This window comes from Corvus kubaryi, unplaced genomic scaffold (assembly GCF_017639235.1).
Source record: "Corvus kubaryi isolate FWS band 111438036 unplaced genomic scaffold, C.kubaryi_AGA036_p1.0 37398, whole genome shotgun sequence".
Classification (NCBI taxonomy): Eukaryota; Metazoa; Chordata; class Aves; order Passeriformes; family Corvidae; genus Corvus; species Corvus kubaryi.
In genome coordinates this window covers 23506032-23523424 of record NW_024581137.1, presented here as the reverse complement: position 1 = coordinate 23523424, position 17393 = coordinate 23506032, and the positions used below count along the sequence as shown (strand labels likewise).

The following is a 17393-nucleotide window of genomic DNA, read 5'->3' as shown; positions in this document are numbered from 1 at the left end:
GGGGAATGCACATGCTAAAATTTGAGAGACAGACAGAATGATGAATATTCCAGAAAAGCCCACGGAAGTGTGTCCTCAATATTAATTCATTTTCGCTAATGACACAACTTGCAATACATCTCAGTAAAAGCTGTCAAACTATCAGAGGACACAAGCAGCTCACTTTGAAATAAAAACACATAAATGTCGAAACAACTGCAATACATAAACAGGAAAAAAATTCCTCTACCACTTGCTTGGTGCTCTCAATAACAGCAGTGCATCCCAATTAGCGTATCAAAAAACATAAGGGAACACAAACACAGAAGACAGGCACTCTAAGTCTGCAAAGACAAAATTTCTCAACTCTCACACTGCCTACAAGAACACAATCCTGTCAAACCACCTATTCCAAACCTCCACCATTTCAAACTCAAGTTTACTTGCAGCAGGTTTTAAGACCCAACAAATTCCCACTACTCTGGGCTGACACACTGAGCTGCACAAGGTGCCTCACCAAGCGACACACCAACAGCTCTTTGTCTCGCACTGTGAGAGACGCACGCTCTGGCTTTTCCTTTGACCTGACTTGCAAAACAAGAGAAGTCACAGCACACTGCAGGGCAAGAGCACAGAGGCTCTACCTGGCATCCTGCCAGCCAGCTCTAGCAGATTTTGGTACTGTGTTGTTTTCTATATAGCAGGAAGCAGGTCCCAGCCTTCTGCTCAAGCTTCCAATTCCCAAATGGTGTGAGGAGTAATTGCTTGTAGAACAGGCTAATTCTGAAGTGAAAGAGGACACAGGCAATGGTGTGAGCAATACTAGCAAAGAAGCCTGATGTCAATCACGAAGGCAAAAAATGGAGTATCTGTGGATTGCCACGAGAATTAAAACAAGACTATTTCAGACAGAAGAGAAAAAACAAGGTAAAAATTACATGAGACTGAACTTCACCCCTTTGATGTTTTATGTCTTTAGTGTCTCCCACTATCCTGTTTCCACCTACATGGGTGCATCTGTAAGTATCTGTAACCACCTAAGAGTTATTTATGGCAAGCTACTAAAACTGAAAACACTAACTTCAGCCTCCCAAAATACCTCTGACAGAGCCCAGAGAGCACAAGGGAAAAAAGAAAAAAGTAAAGTATACAACCTTGCAGACCTGAATTGCTTCATCATATCAAAGTTGGATAAAATGTAAATTAGGGAAACAAACATCCACATCAGAGTAAAAAAACAAACAAAAAAAATCAAGAAAACAAAACAGAAAGGGGGAGGGTAAAAGAACATAAAATCTGATAACCTGTAACTACCTGTAAGGCTAAAAATTAACACAAAATTCTCCCTAAGATCTCTGCATGGAAGCATTGTGACTGAAGAGGAGGCATTTACTTAGAGAAATTTAAGACATTTTAAGAACTTAACTACTATTCAAAAAATATCATGAAGCAATTAACACATATATTTTAATAGAAAAAAAATCTAAAGAAAAATACTGTGTACTTACTATCATTTAGTGTTGTGAAGTCCAAGAATCGATATTCATAGCAAACATCTATCTTGGTTTCTACCTGGGGCCTCTTCAAAGTTGAATAGATATTACCAGGTCGTTTTTCATCATGCTTCTCTAGTTTGTTCAATCCACAACCCATTTCAGCAGTTCCTGATACAAAGAGGTAGGGAAAAGGGAAAATGCATAAAATGATTAATTTTGAGGGTTTTTTTTCTGGTTTCATGCCCCACACTAGTACATTATGGTGATTTTTAATTTTTAAATACAAGCTACCTGCAAACTACATAAAATTGTATAATCAAATAAATGCTCAGATAGTAACTGAAGTATATACTACTCAGATCTACCCCCAGGCATACTATTATTTTATTGGAAAATTGACAGTTTAATTTATGTACTTTGCATCTTTCAAATGTATTCAACAGTACATCTGAAAGACATATATTCCATTATAAAAAAGTAGCTGAAAATGCAAAATAACTTGCTAATATTAAGGTTGTCAACTTAATAACAATTTCTATATATGTAGTTACTAAGAGAGCACCTAGTATTAACTTTTACACAGATCTCTGTAACATTCAAATTAATATCTAGCCTTGCAATTCAACGGAAAAAGCAAGTCCTCTCTGCAGAGAATTACCTGCATTTACAAAACAACCTCACTTCCTCCCACCTCATTTTTTTAGGAACTAATGGGACTTTACAGACTCTGTCTTCAAAACAGAAGAGGCACCTGGCCACAGAACTGCACTAGATAAATCTAGTTGTCTTTTAACAAGCTGCCAGCCCACAACATATTAAAGGATTACTCCTGACAACCATGCCTGCTACACATTAAATGTTTCTCAGTATCCTGCACATTACAGCTCATCTGAGTAGGAAAGAATGGAATAATTACTTGGTGAAAATATCCAGATGATCCAAACCCTCTAATTCCTCTCAACAACACTGGTGGGGCTTCAGGCAAATTATTTCAACCAGCAGCAAGTATGAAAAATACAAGTATGAAGACACCAGGTAGGCACCTGAGGTTTTTCATTACAACCCACCCAACACCATGCCTCCGCCTACATGGAGAAATTCATGCTCTGGGGACAGGGCGGGAAATGCAGAACAAACGCTCAGTAACAAGGAGTGGCTCCCACAGGCCACTCCAGATACTTCAAGGCATGGGATCCATTCAGTGTAAACACACTGCATAAAGCATTAGGAAGGTCAGTGTCACAGCCGCCCTGCAACCTCTGACAGACAGCAGTGAGCACCTGAGAAAGTTCAGTCACAGATTAGGGTGATTACCTTGACAGGTAATAAACCTAAAGCAGAGAATGAAAACCTTGTTCAGGTTCACCTTCTCCAAAGAGCTGTTTGTAAGCTTATGCCACAGCTCCATCCCCCAAAAGCTTAGAAAGTTAGTCAAATGTACAGCCCCAACGTATTTGGAAACTACTTGCAGAAAATTATCTACATTTTTATTTATACTATGCTTTAACTTGTATAAATTTTGTCCCTCCCTCATACTTCCTTGTGAAATCATTCTTATTAATAGTTCCCAAATCCCTTGCTGTATTTTGCTATGATAAATGCACTCAAGTCCTATTCTGCCATTTCCTAGACAGGATCTCTGCTCCCGTCATCACCCCACTCACTCTCATTTGCATCACTGTTCTCATTTCTCTACATGAACACAGGTGGCCATATGCTCAAAATGAGATCTTAACAAAGCTTATGAAAATAACATTCACACTTCCCTGCCTCCACTGCAAATAATACACCTACTGCACCTAAAATCATCATTCACAGCTGAATCATCCCCTTCACAGTTTACTGTCAACTTCCTAGCAGACAAAGAACCTTTTTCTCCTCATTTTTATCCAACACGACTGAGAAGTTTCCAACTCATCCCTCATAACTTGGCTCTATTTCTTTGCACTTCTACTGCTCAGTAATAGTCTTACCCCATTCTCCAACACCCTTGGAAGAAGGAGCTGGAAGTCTTTCTGGGCTCAACAATACCACCCACCTTCTTATCATGTGCGAAGTCCACAAATGCACACCTACATCCTCCTAAAAAGGCCCTAATAAATAGATCAAAATAGGACTGAACGACACATTGAACTTGAAAAAAAGTAACATAGTAAATACTTGATCATACAGAACCCGGAAGAAGAAAAAACATTTGCTATAAAGACTACTAGCATTGAGAAAAAAGGATGATGTGCCATTTGTATTCCTGATGTTTCAATATTTGGTGGATGCATCCAGCGGAAAACAACATTCCCTGATTATTTTGAAAGAAAGATAAAAACTACTTTAACAATTTCTATCAATGAAATCAAGGTTTGCAGACTCAATTTTTTTTTTTTTTTAATTTGGAATTTAAGGTTAAAAATCCTCATGATCATTTTACGTTCTCAAAGTGATACTTTCCACCTTTTTTTTTAATATGGTAACTATTACCATTAAAGGATTATTCTTTCATATATACAGCAGTTTCTTCTTTTGCCTGTGCAATATTATTTGCTTCAGTCTAAAATGTTATTTTAATATATAAACATATGTTGCATATTAATGAACCTAACAATACACCAGGTATTTTTCCATTAACTATAATGGAACACATCTAGCAGTATGCTTGTGCTAGTGAAGAATTAAGATAGCAGAAAGTGTTAGCAAGTGTACCAAATTTCTTGTTTCAGCGATGGCCCAGTAACTCTTACACATCATAAATACACAGGATTTTGTAATAAAAAATTCCATTTCAGAGGTCATTCTGCTGCAGTGCCTGCAACCTTTAGTTGTACAAACAGTCCGAAATCCACAGGACTCTTAGACAGTGATGGCTGCAGAAAGAGGCCTTGGGGACTCTGCATTTCACATCACAGAGAGTTTTGCATTCTTTCCCAAACTGGGGTGAAAGTGCTAAAAAATAAAAGCCTGTGCTTCCAACAGCAGCCACAGACACTCTCCCGTGCATCTCCAGCAAACATTTTCTCAGCCTTTTGGAGAAAAACTCTTCTCCCCTCACAGCCCATGTGAGCAATGACCTCAGCAAACAGAGACAACCCTCAAGCCATTCAGCATGAGCTACCTGCCCGCTTGGGGGTGGACTGAAAACATGCTTTTTTTGGTATTAATTCCCTGAGTGACTGCTTACTAGAAGACTGATTTTCCTTTTTGTGCTGTTTAGCTAAAACTTCAATCAGTATCCTTGAGGATAAATGCTTTCTCACATTCTGTTAAGTATAGGCAGTTATGTTACTTAAAGCACGCATATGGAAAAGGTTGATGAAAAAAGATGCTTTCACTTGAAAAAAATGAGGAATCGGGGGAAAAAAATTGAATTTCACAACATCACAATCTTTTCCACAGTAATTAGAATACAAGTGCTACAGCAGTAGAAAACAAACCTTAATAAAGGTTCTACTTTAACACAGGAGTCTAAACACGAAAATAAATCCACAGACATAGGAATACTTAAAAGCTTTCTCAAATATAGTGATGATGTGTGTAGGACAAGTCATCATTCAATCACCAAATTCTGCTCAAAGTTATCCCACAAACATCCTTCTGGGACAGCTTGCTTTATAACCTTTCAAAGGCTTTTAACATCAGTTATTACCCTTTTCCTTTCCTTGGCAGCAAAGTTAGTGCTGTTCAGAGTCTTCCCACCATCATCTGAAAAATATCTCCTTGCTGTTCAGAGTCTTCCCACCATCATCTGAAAAATATCTCCTTGCTTTTCAGTTACAAATCTACTTGTCAACAGGACATTATTCACCTTCTTAATTTTCTACATTGCAGTTATCAAAGAGTGCTGTAATAAATGTTTGTAACTGATGCATTCAAAGTAATCTAAACCCACTTCAGTGCATGTTTTCAGAAGGTGCATTACTTTGCTGTAAGACCTGCTTAAGGTTTCCATACTACAGATTTATCCTCACTTTCTATACCTGCATGTGAATTCCACTTTCTTTTATTCATATTAAACCAAAATATTATCACTAATATTCACTTTTTAGTAAATTGAAAAACAATCCTTCAAAGACACTGCCAAATTTTCAACATCTTCTTGCTCTGCAGTAGGTTCTAAGATAAACATTTTCTTTTGCATTAATGCAGAAATTAATTATCAACTCAGTAGTTCTATACTTAGAAAAAAAACCTTGAAAAAGTAACATTTAATGAAGAACATTAACCCCTAAAATTAAGATTTAGCTATAGGCTTTTACAATTACACATGCCAGAAAAACTAATTCTGTCCACAAACTCACTTAGACTGCAAATTAATCTTACACGTGCTCTATGATCTTGTTGATCTCAAACTGTTCATATGTTCAGCCACGTGATGATAAAACTAGAACTGAAACCCAAATCACACAATAGATTGGGTTTTTTTAGTCTGTATCTTCACTTTAATTCCACAAAGCATCAAAAATAAAAGGCATGCCAAGCTGCAGAACAGCAGCAAAGACTAGTCAATTAATTTTTAAGTTTATCTTGTGAAGGACAGCAAAGACCTTCACTGCTTAGGAAAGGAACAGCTTGCTTCTGCAAACTGAGTTCAAAAATTTAACCCAGGATTTGTACATCCCAAACAAACACCCAACTCACAAGTCACAGAACAAGCCTCTTGCTGCTACCACCTCTTCCTCCTCCCCGGTACTGTCCTTCAATGTGTATTTTAGGAGCAGAGGAGCTCTAAGGAGCATCTGGAGGTACACGAGAGAAACTCATCCCAGCATGGCAAATGACCTGCCCCTGAATGCTCCTTCTCAATACAAGTTTTATTGAAACTGGTACCATCCTTTGCCAAGAAAAAAAAGCCAAAAAATTACAACAAATTGTAGTCATCAAGAAAAAAAAAGCCAACAGTATTTCCACTTTTAATCTCCTCTGTGATCCATGAAAATGAATGTATCTTGAATATATCATAGGAATTTTTACAGCTCTTTTAGAGATGCGTCAAATGCTCAACTGATGATATCTGAATTTAAGCTTTGCTAAAATACCCTCTTGCAGCTTGGATTTGCTTTCTCACATTGCTAGTGTATGTTCAAAATAAATTAAATGCAACAAGTTCAGAATTAGCAAAGAACAAGGATAAAATAATACCATGTAGCTAACAACTTATTTTCTTGTTAACAGTGATTCAGGCCCCAGGATTTCTTTTCAGCAGAAAAAGAGCACAAAGAAAAAAAACGAAAAAAAAACCTTGCCTTCTATCTGGTTTTCTTTGGAGGTATACTGGGGAACAAATGAGGCTAATTTTCTGATTTATTGATCCATCCTTTCACAAAACTCCATAACAATCTATCTCCATGGAATAATAATGAAAATTACACTGAAATGTAGCAGAACCACATGGCTAATGGAAGTTTGAATGGATTACCAGAATAAGTAATTTAAGGGATGTTTATCAACTAAGTACATATTGGCTAAATAGTTTATTTCAACTAATCAATGCATGATGTCAATGACTACTTAGAGGGATGATTTGAAAATAATTCCAAAACAATTCTTTTAAATACTTATGGTTTTAGAGTCAACTGCTAACTGAATATTCTAGCAAGTGTGTAAGTGAAATACACTACCATCCGAAATAGGAACAAGGTAATTTCAGTGCTTACAATGGCATCCAAGGAAAATGTGCTGTATGGAAAATTAATGCTTGTCAGCTTGTTTGTAAGCAAAATTAGTAAGAACAAGCTTGCTTGCATTAACATATTTAAAGCTTTTATTGGCCAGGACTAGTGAACGTATTTTGTAAGCTTTATCATGAATTAATTTATTTTTTAAAATACATATCCTAGGTTACTGCTAATGTTCTTTTCCCAAAATTATGGAATATAGTATTCTTACTGATGAATGCAGCAGCTGGAAAACAAGATAACTGCAACCTATTAATAGGTTTTCTCTCTTGATTTTGTTTAAGGCCTTTCATCCTCATTCTTCCTTCCATGGGTAATACTTAGGTACCTCACAGGGATGCTAGAAGGCATTTACAAATAATTACAGGACTTCACATTCGTTGTGCAGTAATGAGACATGCTTATTTTCTTAAACCCTCACTTCTGCAATCCTGACCTTTCCATTTTCAAAATAATAAGCACTTCATGCTTAGTTCACTTGCTGGCATGTGGTCACTTAATTCTTGCATCCTTCCCAGTCTACAAAACACCAGAGTGTTTAGTCCCCCACTCGGCTCTCAACAAACCCTGAGAGAGCTTGCAAATTATAGTCAAGTCTCTTTCCTACCATAGTTAAAGCAATGAAGCAGAGGAGGAATAACAAGGAAAAAAAACCAGCATAACTGAAGCAGAGAATTAAAAACACCAGACCAGACAAACTGGGTGTACAGGTAAACAAAGAAAGCAGAATAGCATGCAGGATGATGCTTTGTTAGTTGCCAGGAAAGTGCCATGTTCCTGACTTCTCCTCATTTTTTCCCACCCTGGCTTACCACTGCACAGGTTTTTTTGTCAGATTATGACACTTAAGAGGGAAATTCCTTACCAAGAGATACCCACTTGGTCTTTTTTTTTCCCAACAGTATTACCATCCAGGAAGATATGTAAGCATATATTCAACAAATACTGCAATAATTTTCATTTGTGGGGAGGGATCTGTACTTAAGTAACTAATGTTTACCAAACAATTTGAAACATTCTGAAATACTTATAGACACAAGGAACAATTACCATAAATCAGTCCCATCTCTTGTCAGATGTTACAGCTGACCAATTCTTTTTCACCATATACTTATAAATTTGACCAGTAGCTGATAGGATTTTAGACTTGAGGCTGATAACTAAATCTCAGCTTACAGGAAGGTTGGTGAAAGAATAATCCCAGATTTATCCTTTATGATTGATTTGATTTAAATTAAACTGCAGAGCAACCCAAGTAAATCTGCAATTAAGATCTTCTATTTCAAAAAGCAAATCTCAAAAACTAAGGAATTCATTAGTGAGATGAACAGGAATGAGCAATCAGAGGATGTGAGTACAGGGGAGGTCTGGAACATGTTTGAACTACAATATGAGTATCTGCAGAACTTGGAACCCAAGAAAGTGACAAGAGAATTCATAAGAAGGTTTCCAGACACAGTGAGATGAATTACCTAATAAATAAGGAAAGGTAGAATAAGCAGAGAGCTTAAGGGACAGGAACAAAGTTCAGCAGAGGAAACTACAGTCTCGGATCAAGAAACACAAGCATAAAATGAAATGTGTCAGAAGCCAAGGCAAGTAGGAGAGGCCAAAGATACCACAACTCAACAGAAGCAGAACACAAATCAGAACTAATCTGGATTCATACCAAGAAGTCTGGAAGACCTGGCATGATGAACTGCAGCCCCAATTGCTAGAATTAAAAACCAAACTACTGCATCGGGTTTGGTACTGTCTCCCAGGGAGACAAGAAAATGTACTGACTACACAAAAAAACCCAGAGAAAAACATAATTTGGCCAATTAAGACAATTGCTAGTCTAGCTTCCAGAGTTTCTAAGCTTAAGGAAGAAAGCAAAGAAATACATGGATAAATACAATAAAGATTCAGTAAAGTTAGAACAGACTACCCTGACAGGTCTTGTATACACAAGTCACAAAGAAAGCAGAGCACTAGCATGCAGCATGTCAAATAACACGCCAGCACGATAACGCGATTTCAACAAACTCTTATTAGGTGCTATTGTTCTTAATGCAGTATTCACATCACTGACTTGGGCTCGACTCTGCTGCCCTGCATAACACACTCTGCTCTGTGCTGTCTCTGGGTCTGCAAGTCACCAGGCCACCTCTGTGGGCTCCCTGCCACCAGCCCCTCTCTAGGGAAACAGAGCTGGCTTGTGGGGGGGGGTGTGTGTGTGCACATGAGCAGCAGGGTGGGAGGTAGAGGAGCAAACAGGATCAGAGAGAACTGGTGGAGGAGCAAGGCAAGTGTTGTGCTAGCAGTGGGGAGCAATGTGAGGAACAGCAGGCTGGTGGGAGACCCTTGCTTTCCACACCACCCACATCACCCTGTAACACTCATTCAAAATATTTAATACTTGATGATACCACTCTGCTGTCTTTCAGTACAGCAAAAGATTCAGATAATACCACATCTTTCTACAAAGTACTTTTAGGCGGTGTGGTTTTGGTCAAGATACCAAAGTGTTAATGTCACTGAACAATGCACAGATGAAATTTATGCCAAAATACCATGTGCAAATGTTCAAGAAAGTTGTGTCCATGTGACAACAGGAGACTACCAGGATGCTAATAAAGACTAGAGAACTACTCTCAAGAACACGAAGAGAAATCACAGCAGCTTAGAAAATAAAGACTGAATGAACCTGACAAAAGCATGAATAGGAATGTTAGATATTAATCCAGCTTTCTTGAACCCACAGAAAACAGGCATGAGAAACCGATGCATATTGCAATGTATGCACAGCTGCTTAATGACAGTGAGTAAAACCATGATAAAACACAAAACTACAGACTTAACAGTCCTATGTTTACTGCCTTCTTCTAGTTTGCCACAGAGTAAAACCCCAGTCAACTGATGAAGGCAAAAGGTAAAGTGGACCACTAGTGCCAGGCATGGAGTTTTGGGATCTCACATCAAGTCAGGGATGGAATAATAGTTATGTGAATACCTTTTACTTATTTCAAATAGAGATATCATCAACTTTAATTTTTATTTTTCACAAGTCTGTGACCCCAGCTTTTCCACTACAGAGTCTAAGACCAGTTCATTACACCCAATATGGTATTTGTGTTTCCCAGTACCACAGCTCAGAACTCCCCTCATATTTAATCACAGCTGTATATACTCATTTCATGCTACATTCTCATTCTCAGACCGGGGAATGCCAGCATTCAAGACGTGGAAAGCCCCTTGTCTAATTTAACCTACTTGAGGTTAAGCTAGATTCCTAAAACAACCCTTCATTCTGAGACTTTTATTTTTCCCTAAAAAAACCAGAAATTAAATACACAAATGTGACCACTAGCATTGTGAAAAAGGGTAATTGATAACTTGTTATTCAATACCAGGACCTGAAATGGATTGTATTCTTTAAAAAAAAATATAAAAATAGATGTATAAAAAGATCTCCCCGTGTGAGCTAGAGGCCAAATACATATTGATAAGGTTATTCTCCTACAAAATAAATAAATAAATAAAATTTTTTTTTAAAGGGAATAAAAATTGAAGCAGCATACAATTAGAGCACAGCTTCCAAACTTTGGCTGGAAATATTAAAGAACATTCTGCATGACAGGTATAATTATACTTTCATTATTTTAAATCCAGCATTCGCTTTAGCACAACAGCCACCCCGACTAAGACTCCAGCACCGCTCCCCGTCCTGCCACACAGCAGCCTCTGGTTCAGCTCGTTCCCTGGTCCGAGCTAGAAGCGCTCTGGAGGGAAGCACGCTCAGGCGCAATGGAGAACAAATGTCTCCCATTAATTATTTGACTAAGCCGAAAGTATCAAAGAAGAACTGTAAAGTCCATCCAACTAAATTCTCCTTTTCCAGAGATACACAGACAGTAAGAAGAGGCTGTTGTGACAAGAATTCAGACAAACCAGAGGCAAGAGAGATGTATTTCATACTCTGACGTACAAATGCTGAACCGTGGTCACCCTGCCTCTTTATATTGTAAGAAAACCGTGCTGAAACAATATCGAGAACTCAAAAAGGCAATAAAATTGGAAAACAGCGACTGTAAAATCCCAGACCCCAGCCAGCCACACGATGGCACGGCACCGCCGCCTCCAGGTGCCCGGCATGTGAGGAGCGGCGCCGGGCTGGGCGGGCAGGCGGGCGCCCACCCGGCTCCCCTCAGAGCTCTCTCCTCTCCCGGCTATGCCCCACCGCGGCGGGGGCTGGACACGGATAACCATCACTGGCCGGAAGCGACTGCCAGCGATGCCTCCTCGGTCCGCCCCGGCCGCGGGCAGCCCGGCGGTCTCCGCACCCACGGGCTGACAGGACAGCACCGCCCGCCGGCCCCGCCGCCCTCCCGGACGGGCTCCGCTCCGGCCCCTCGGCAAGACCGCAGCGGGCGGACCTTCCGGAGCAACTGCACAGCCCGAAACCTGCCCGGGGAGCGGGCAGGAGGCAGTGCCCCCCCGCGCCGGGCTCCAGAAGCTCCTCCAAGCCCGGGCACGCCGGCCAGCCCGCGCCCTGCTCCGAACTTCGGGAGCCAGAGGACCACGACGAGTCGGAGCCCCGGAGCGGCTTTCCCCGCTCCGGCGCACCAACCCTGCCCGGCAGCAACCCCCTCCCGCCCCCTGGCCAAGTTTGCCCGCCGAGCCGGAGGGGTGCGCGGCGGTACCTGGGGCAAGCGGCGGGCGAAGCGCAGCCCAGCGGTGCTGAAGGATGCCCGGCGGGCGGAGACGGCCGGCCCCGCTGACAGCGTTTCCTCCTCCTACTCCGGCTGTCGCCCGCGCCCGCCCGCCGCGCTCCGGGGCCGCTCCCCCCTCGGCTCCGCGACAGGGACGTGCCGGGGCAGCGCCGCGCCGCCACACGGCCCCGCCGCCCGGCACAAAGTTTGCTCGGCGCAGCCCGGGGCGGCGGCTCCGCTCCCGCTCAGCCCGGCCGGCGGCCGCGGCCACTTCCTCTTCCTCCGAGCGGCGGCGAGAGCCCCGCGCTCAGCCCGAGCCGCGCAGGGATGGGGCAGCCGCGCTTCCCGCTCGCACCAGCAGCACAGCCCAAAGGCGGATTGCTCCGCCCGCCGGCCAGGTCGGGAAGTCCCCCACGCACTGCCCACCTCAGCCCCGGCCCCGGCCCAGCTCCCCTGTACTCCCCCCCATCATCGCTGATGATACAAAACCGGGAGGAGTGGCCGATACCTCGGAGCCTTGTACGGCCTTTCAGAGGGACCTCGATAGGTTGGGGAATTGGGCAGAGAAGAACCATTTCAAATTCAACAGTGGCAAATGCAGGTTCCTGCACCTGGGGAGGAATAACCCCACGCACAAGCACGGGCTGGGAGCCAACTTACTGGAAAGCAGCTCTGCAGAGGGGGACCTGGGGGTCCTGGAGGATAACAAGCTGTCGATGAGCCAGCAGTGTGTCCTGGGGGCTAGGAAGGCCGAGGGAATCTTGGGATGCATCAGGAAGAGCAGTGCCAGAAGGTCGAGGGAGGTGATGCTCCCGCTCTGCTCAGCCCTGGTGAGGCCACATTTGGAGTGCTGTGTCCAGTTCTGGCCTCCTCAGTATAAGAGAGACATGGAGCTCCTGGAGCAGGTCCAGCAGACAGCTACTAAGTTGGTCAAGGGTCTGGGGAATCTTTCTTACAATGAAAGGCTGAGGGAGCTGGGCCTGTTCAGCCTCAAGAAGAGGCAACCAAGAGGGGAGCTCATTAACGTGCATAAAATATCTAAAGGGTGGGTGTGAAGATGATGGAGCCAGGCTCTTCTTCATGGTGCCAACCAGTAGGACAAGAGGCAATGGGCAGAAACTGATGCACAGGAGGTTCCATTTAAATATGAGGAAGAATTTCTTTACTGTGTGATTGACCCCACACTGGAAGAGATTGCTCAAGAGAGGTTGTGGAGTCTCCCTCACTGGAGATATTCAAAAACCATCTGGATGCAATCCTGTGCCATGCGCTCTAGGATGACCATGCTTGAGCAGGGAGGTTGGACCAGATGACCCACTGTGATCCCTTCCAACCTGACCCATTCTTGACTGTGCTCCCTTTCCTTCTGCCCCCAGCTGGCATGGGTTCCGCCTTGGTGCTTTCAGTCCCACACTATCAAGCCAGTCCTGGGGTTGCTAGAACGGAACAGGCCTCCTTCTATGCACAGCCTTGAACATCTCCTTTCAACATGCCTATTCTCTCAGATGGTGGAAAGCCCGCCCAGCTCCAGGTCAACTGAGTTCAGCTCCCTCAGCCTCTCCTTGTAGGACACATATTCCATCCCTGGCCCTGTTGGCCCTCCACTAAGCTTGTCCCAGCTTGTCAACAACTTTCTTGGCACTGGATTCTGAGAGGGGAATGACATACCTGGACACAGTATGTGGTCTACAAGAGCCCTAATGAGTGCCAAATAGCTGTGGATCGTCACTTTTTCCAAGCTACTGGCGTGCTGTTGTTATCTTTGTTGGCTGTGGCCATGCTGCCTGCTAGCATGGCCACAGCCTTTGCAAGAGAGCTGCTACCCAGACAGGCAGTCCCAAGTCTAGATCTCTGCAAGGTGTCCTCCCTTCCCAGAGGCTGAATGTTTGTCCCTGTTAAATTTCAAAAAGTTCATGCTGGCTTGTTCTTGAGCCTGCCCAGGTCCTCTTGGACAGCAGCCCAGGCCTGAAGCTGCTTGATGGCACCTCAGCATGCAGCCATATGCAAACATGGGAGCAGTGGATCCTGTCATCTCCTCCAGGTCCTTGAAAAACATGTTAAAATACAAAAGGATTCCACTTGCTTCTGCCCTCCAGGCAAAGTGCAGCCCATTAAACTGCAACTGTCTGACCCCAGCTACGCAATAAGCTTTTTACCCATCTAGCTGTCCACCCACCCAGATTACAGAATCCTAAGCACATACAAAAATAGCACAGGAGCCAGTGCCTGGCACCTTACTAAAGTTGCTATGGCATCAACTACCATCCCCATGCCTGCAAATGCCTGTATTTTATCAAAGGTGGCAAATATTTGGTAAGGCTTGATGGCACAGAGAACAGCTGCTCTCAAGGCATCAGCCAGATCTTCCCAGCACCCTCAGACAAAGCGTAGAACCCCAGTGCAGCCAGGTTTGTGCAGGTGAAGTTCTCAGAAGAATCCCTCTCTTGATCCTCAACCATTGCTGGTAGCTCTTCACTTGTTCCAGTCTTACCTCTAAGCATATGCGCAGGTCAGCGAGGCAAAGGCAGCTCTGAGGATATCAGCCTTACCTGTGCTCACGTTCAACAGGCCTATGTGTTCCTTGCCCAGCCTCTTAACTGTTAACGTAGCTTTTTGAGAGCAACATGAGACTCCAGAAGCCTTGTGTGTGTCTACACCATTCCTACACACTTTGATACTTCTGTAACTCCTTCTCTATGACATGTTCATGCTTCCACCATGATATTTTTGCCATGAAGTTCAGTCAGGTGTTCCCCACTTAGCGTAGCTGGTATCCCAATTCATCAATACGGATTCCTACTTGGATGTGTCACTCTTGCATCAGGAAAAGGCTTCCTTAAAAATCTGCCTGCTTTCCTAGGCTCCCTTCACTTTTCAAAGCTGCCTCCCATTTACCAAGTCCTCAAATAAGCCCGAGGTTGCTCTCTGAAGTCCAGAGACTTGCCATCCTCACTCCCTTCAGGATCTTGAGCTCTGCTGTATGATCGTGACCATAGCCAGAGTTGCCATTCCCACATTCCTAGACAATTTTTCATTACTAGTGGACATCCATTAGTGCAAGACCCCTGGTTGGCCTATTCAGGATATCTACCAAGAAAGCTTCCTAAAATTTGCTGGATTGCTTCCATCCCACCATGTTACTCATCTAACTGGCAGGAAGCTTAACTGCTCTCCAGGAATCATGATGTGTGACCCACAGATATCACAGAGTTGCTGTTTTAATCAATTTTCATCAAGAGTAGCTGGTCTGTAATCCACCACCATCACTCTCAGTAGTCACTCCTTTGACCCTTAGCGTTCTCAGCCGGTCTGATTATCAGTCCAAGAGCTCCATACATGCCAGCTGGTTTTTTTTACAGAGAGGGCAACCCTCCACCCTCATCTTCCCTGTCTCTCCAGAAAAACATGTATCCATCCCAAACGTAATGCTTATGAACCAAGTCTGGAACTTTGTGCACCACCTTAATTGTTCTTCTCCTTATTAGGCCAGAAACCTGTTCAGCATCTCCTAAAACACCCTTGATTAGTACAGAATCTGCTTGAAGTCCTTGTGCCCAGCAGGCACAAATACATTTGCTACACCTGGTCCACTTAAGAATCTCTCTCCCTACTGTGTAGGTGCATAAACGAAATTAAAGTATGTAAAAATATATAAGCAAGCACTACATTGGCACATTAATTCCTTCCTAAGTGCAGAATATTTCTCTATTAAATGCTGGTATTGTGATGGCTGACATCTATTTGAAAGTACTCCCCCCACTTCTCCCTCCAGTGCCATCAGGGAACAAAAAAAATTTCTTCCCTTGCCTCAAGTCCTCTTAAAGCACAACTATCACCATTAGCAAGCAGTCAGTAACCAAAAGCGTAACAACACCACATTGGAAATGAGGAAATCAAGTTACTTTACCAGCACTGAACTATGAAACAAACACTAGTAATGCATTTTGTCTGGGAACTTTACTCATCTCCTTTTTCTATTTCCTTCTGTGTATTTTGGTTTTATCCTGTCCATTTCTTTTAACTATACACACAGGTTTTCCTCTTTCCTTGTCCTCCATCATTTTTCCTCCACTCATTAGTTTCTCTGGCTTTCCAACGATGTGAGAAAGCAGCATGCAGTCACATCAGGGTGCCATGTAATTGAGCTGTTTTTCTAGTACTACTGTTAAAGCATATGGGGAAGGATTGCTAAGTGTGTAGGGAGATCTGAAAGTGCAGCTTTCCCTGTATTGTAAACACATCAGATCAGAGATGGCTCCAGAAGGAACATCCTAGGCGCCAGACCTTGGCAACACCATAGAAATTGCAGACCTACACCTAAAGGGTTGAATTGAAAGGATGCCCAACAATATTGAAGACTTCTGGTGATGCAGAATCTTCTTGGATACATAAAGGAACACCAGAAAAACAACATTCCTGCATGTCTGTAGATTGTTATGAAGTAGCAGTCTTGTACAGATGAAAAGTGTTCTAATTAGTGTTTACAACAGGTCACAAAGCACAAACCCAGGCACTACAAACCATTTTTCCACTGCCCGCTTCGCAGTCATGTATCAGACATGACTGCAAACTTACAGCCATCACATATGAGGTGTTTTGATGCACCATTTCAACCTGGAATTCCTCTACTCCAGCATTACATACACCACCTATTATGACAGTCCTGCACTTTTCAGTAGAGAAAATTAGAATTGAAAGTTGGTTCCATAGGAGTTTTGATGCTAACATATTTTCCTCTGACTACAAAAGTATATTAGAGAAGCAGCAGATTGATTACCCAAATAGGAAACCTCTAGACTCACCTATTTAGATATGCCAATATTGAAATCATGTAATTCATGCAAGTTAAAACATAGTGTAAAATCTAAATTGATGCTGCACATCCAAAGTATTCTTTTTAGATTACCACGGTGAGAATTTCAGAATTCAATTCTGGCTTGCTAGTGTTCATAGATTTTTTTTTTAAGTATGCACTTTTGACATATTTTGAGGTTATTTGCCTCTTTAAGATCCATTTTGGTAAAGATTTGATAACATATGATCTATAACTTAATCTGTAATAGGTATTTCATGTGGTACTCCAAGAACAGGCAACATTCTTTCCATAAGAAATCTGATCAGCTTGAAAAAATCCTAAACAAGCATCCTAGACATTTCAGAGTTATGGTGAATATATATATATATATACACACACACACATCTCCCTGCAGAACAATAAACTACTGCAAAACAGTAGTAAGTTGGTAATTAAGTATAAAATACTTAACCATTTAACTACAAACAACTGAAGGACCTTATTGCTTTAATCAACAGTAAGATGTTGCCCCTAGACACTCCATTAGGAAATATTAATTTGCCCTGGGAGTTAAAAAGAGCTTTAATACATTTTACTTCTGTGTCTAGTCAGTGTAATCTCTCTGGTAAATCCACACATTTAGCAGTGCAGAGCTCTACAACCTCCTGTACCACAAGCAGGAATGATCACGTTTTCTATTTGCACTTTGTAGTCCTGGGTGGAGCTGAGTAAGGCAAGTTCAGTGTAGGTGTAAATTGCTACT

At 42.4% G+C, this 17393-nt stretch overlaps 1 protein-coding gene across 2 annotated transcripts in view; it reads right to left on the bottom strand.

The window, feature by feature from the left end:
* Positions 1–12114, bottom strand: part of RFTN1 (raftlin, lipid raft linker 1) — a 97079-nt gene extending 84965 nt beyond the window's left edge. Inside the window, exons 1-2 of one of the 2 annotated variants that reach the window (XM_042043289.1) lie at positions 11827–12114; positions 1488–1643 (exon numbers count right to left, since the gene is read on the bottom strand). In XM_042043289.1, the coding sequence (XP_041899223.1) occupies positions 1488–1632 (145 nt within the window). In that variant the 5' untranslated portion in view covers positions 1633–1643; positions 11827–12114. Of the gene's footprint in view, positions 1–1487; positions 1644–11826 lie in introns of those variants that run through there. The other variant, XM_042043288.1, reaches the window with a different exon arrangement.
* Positions 12115–17393: the final 5279 nt, after the last annotated feature.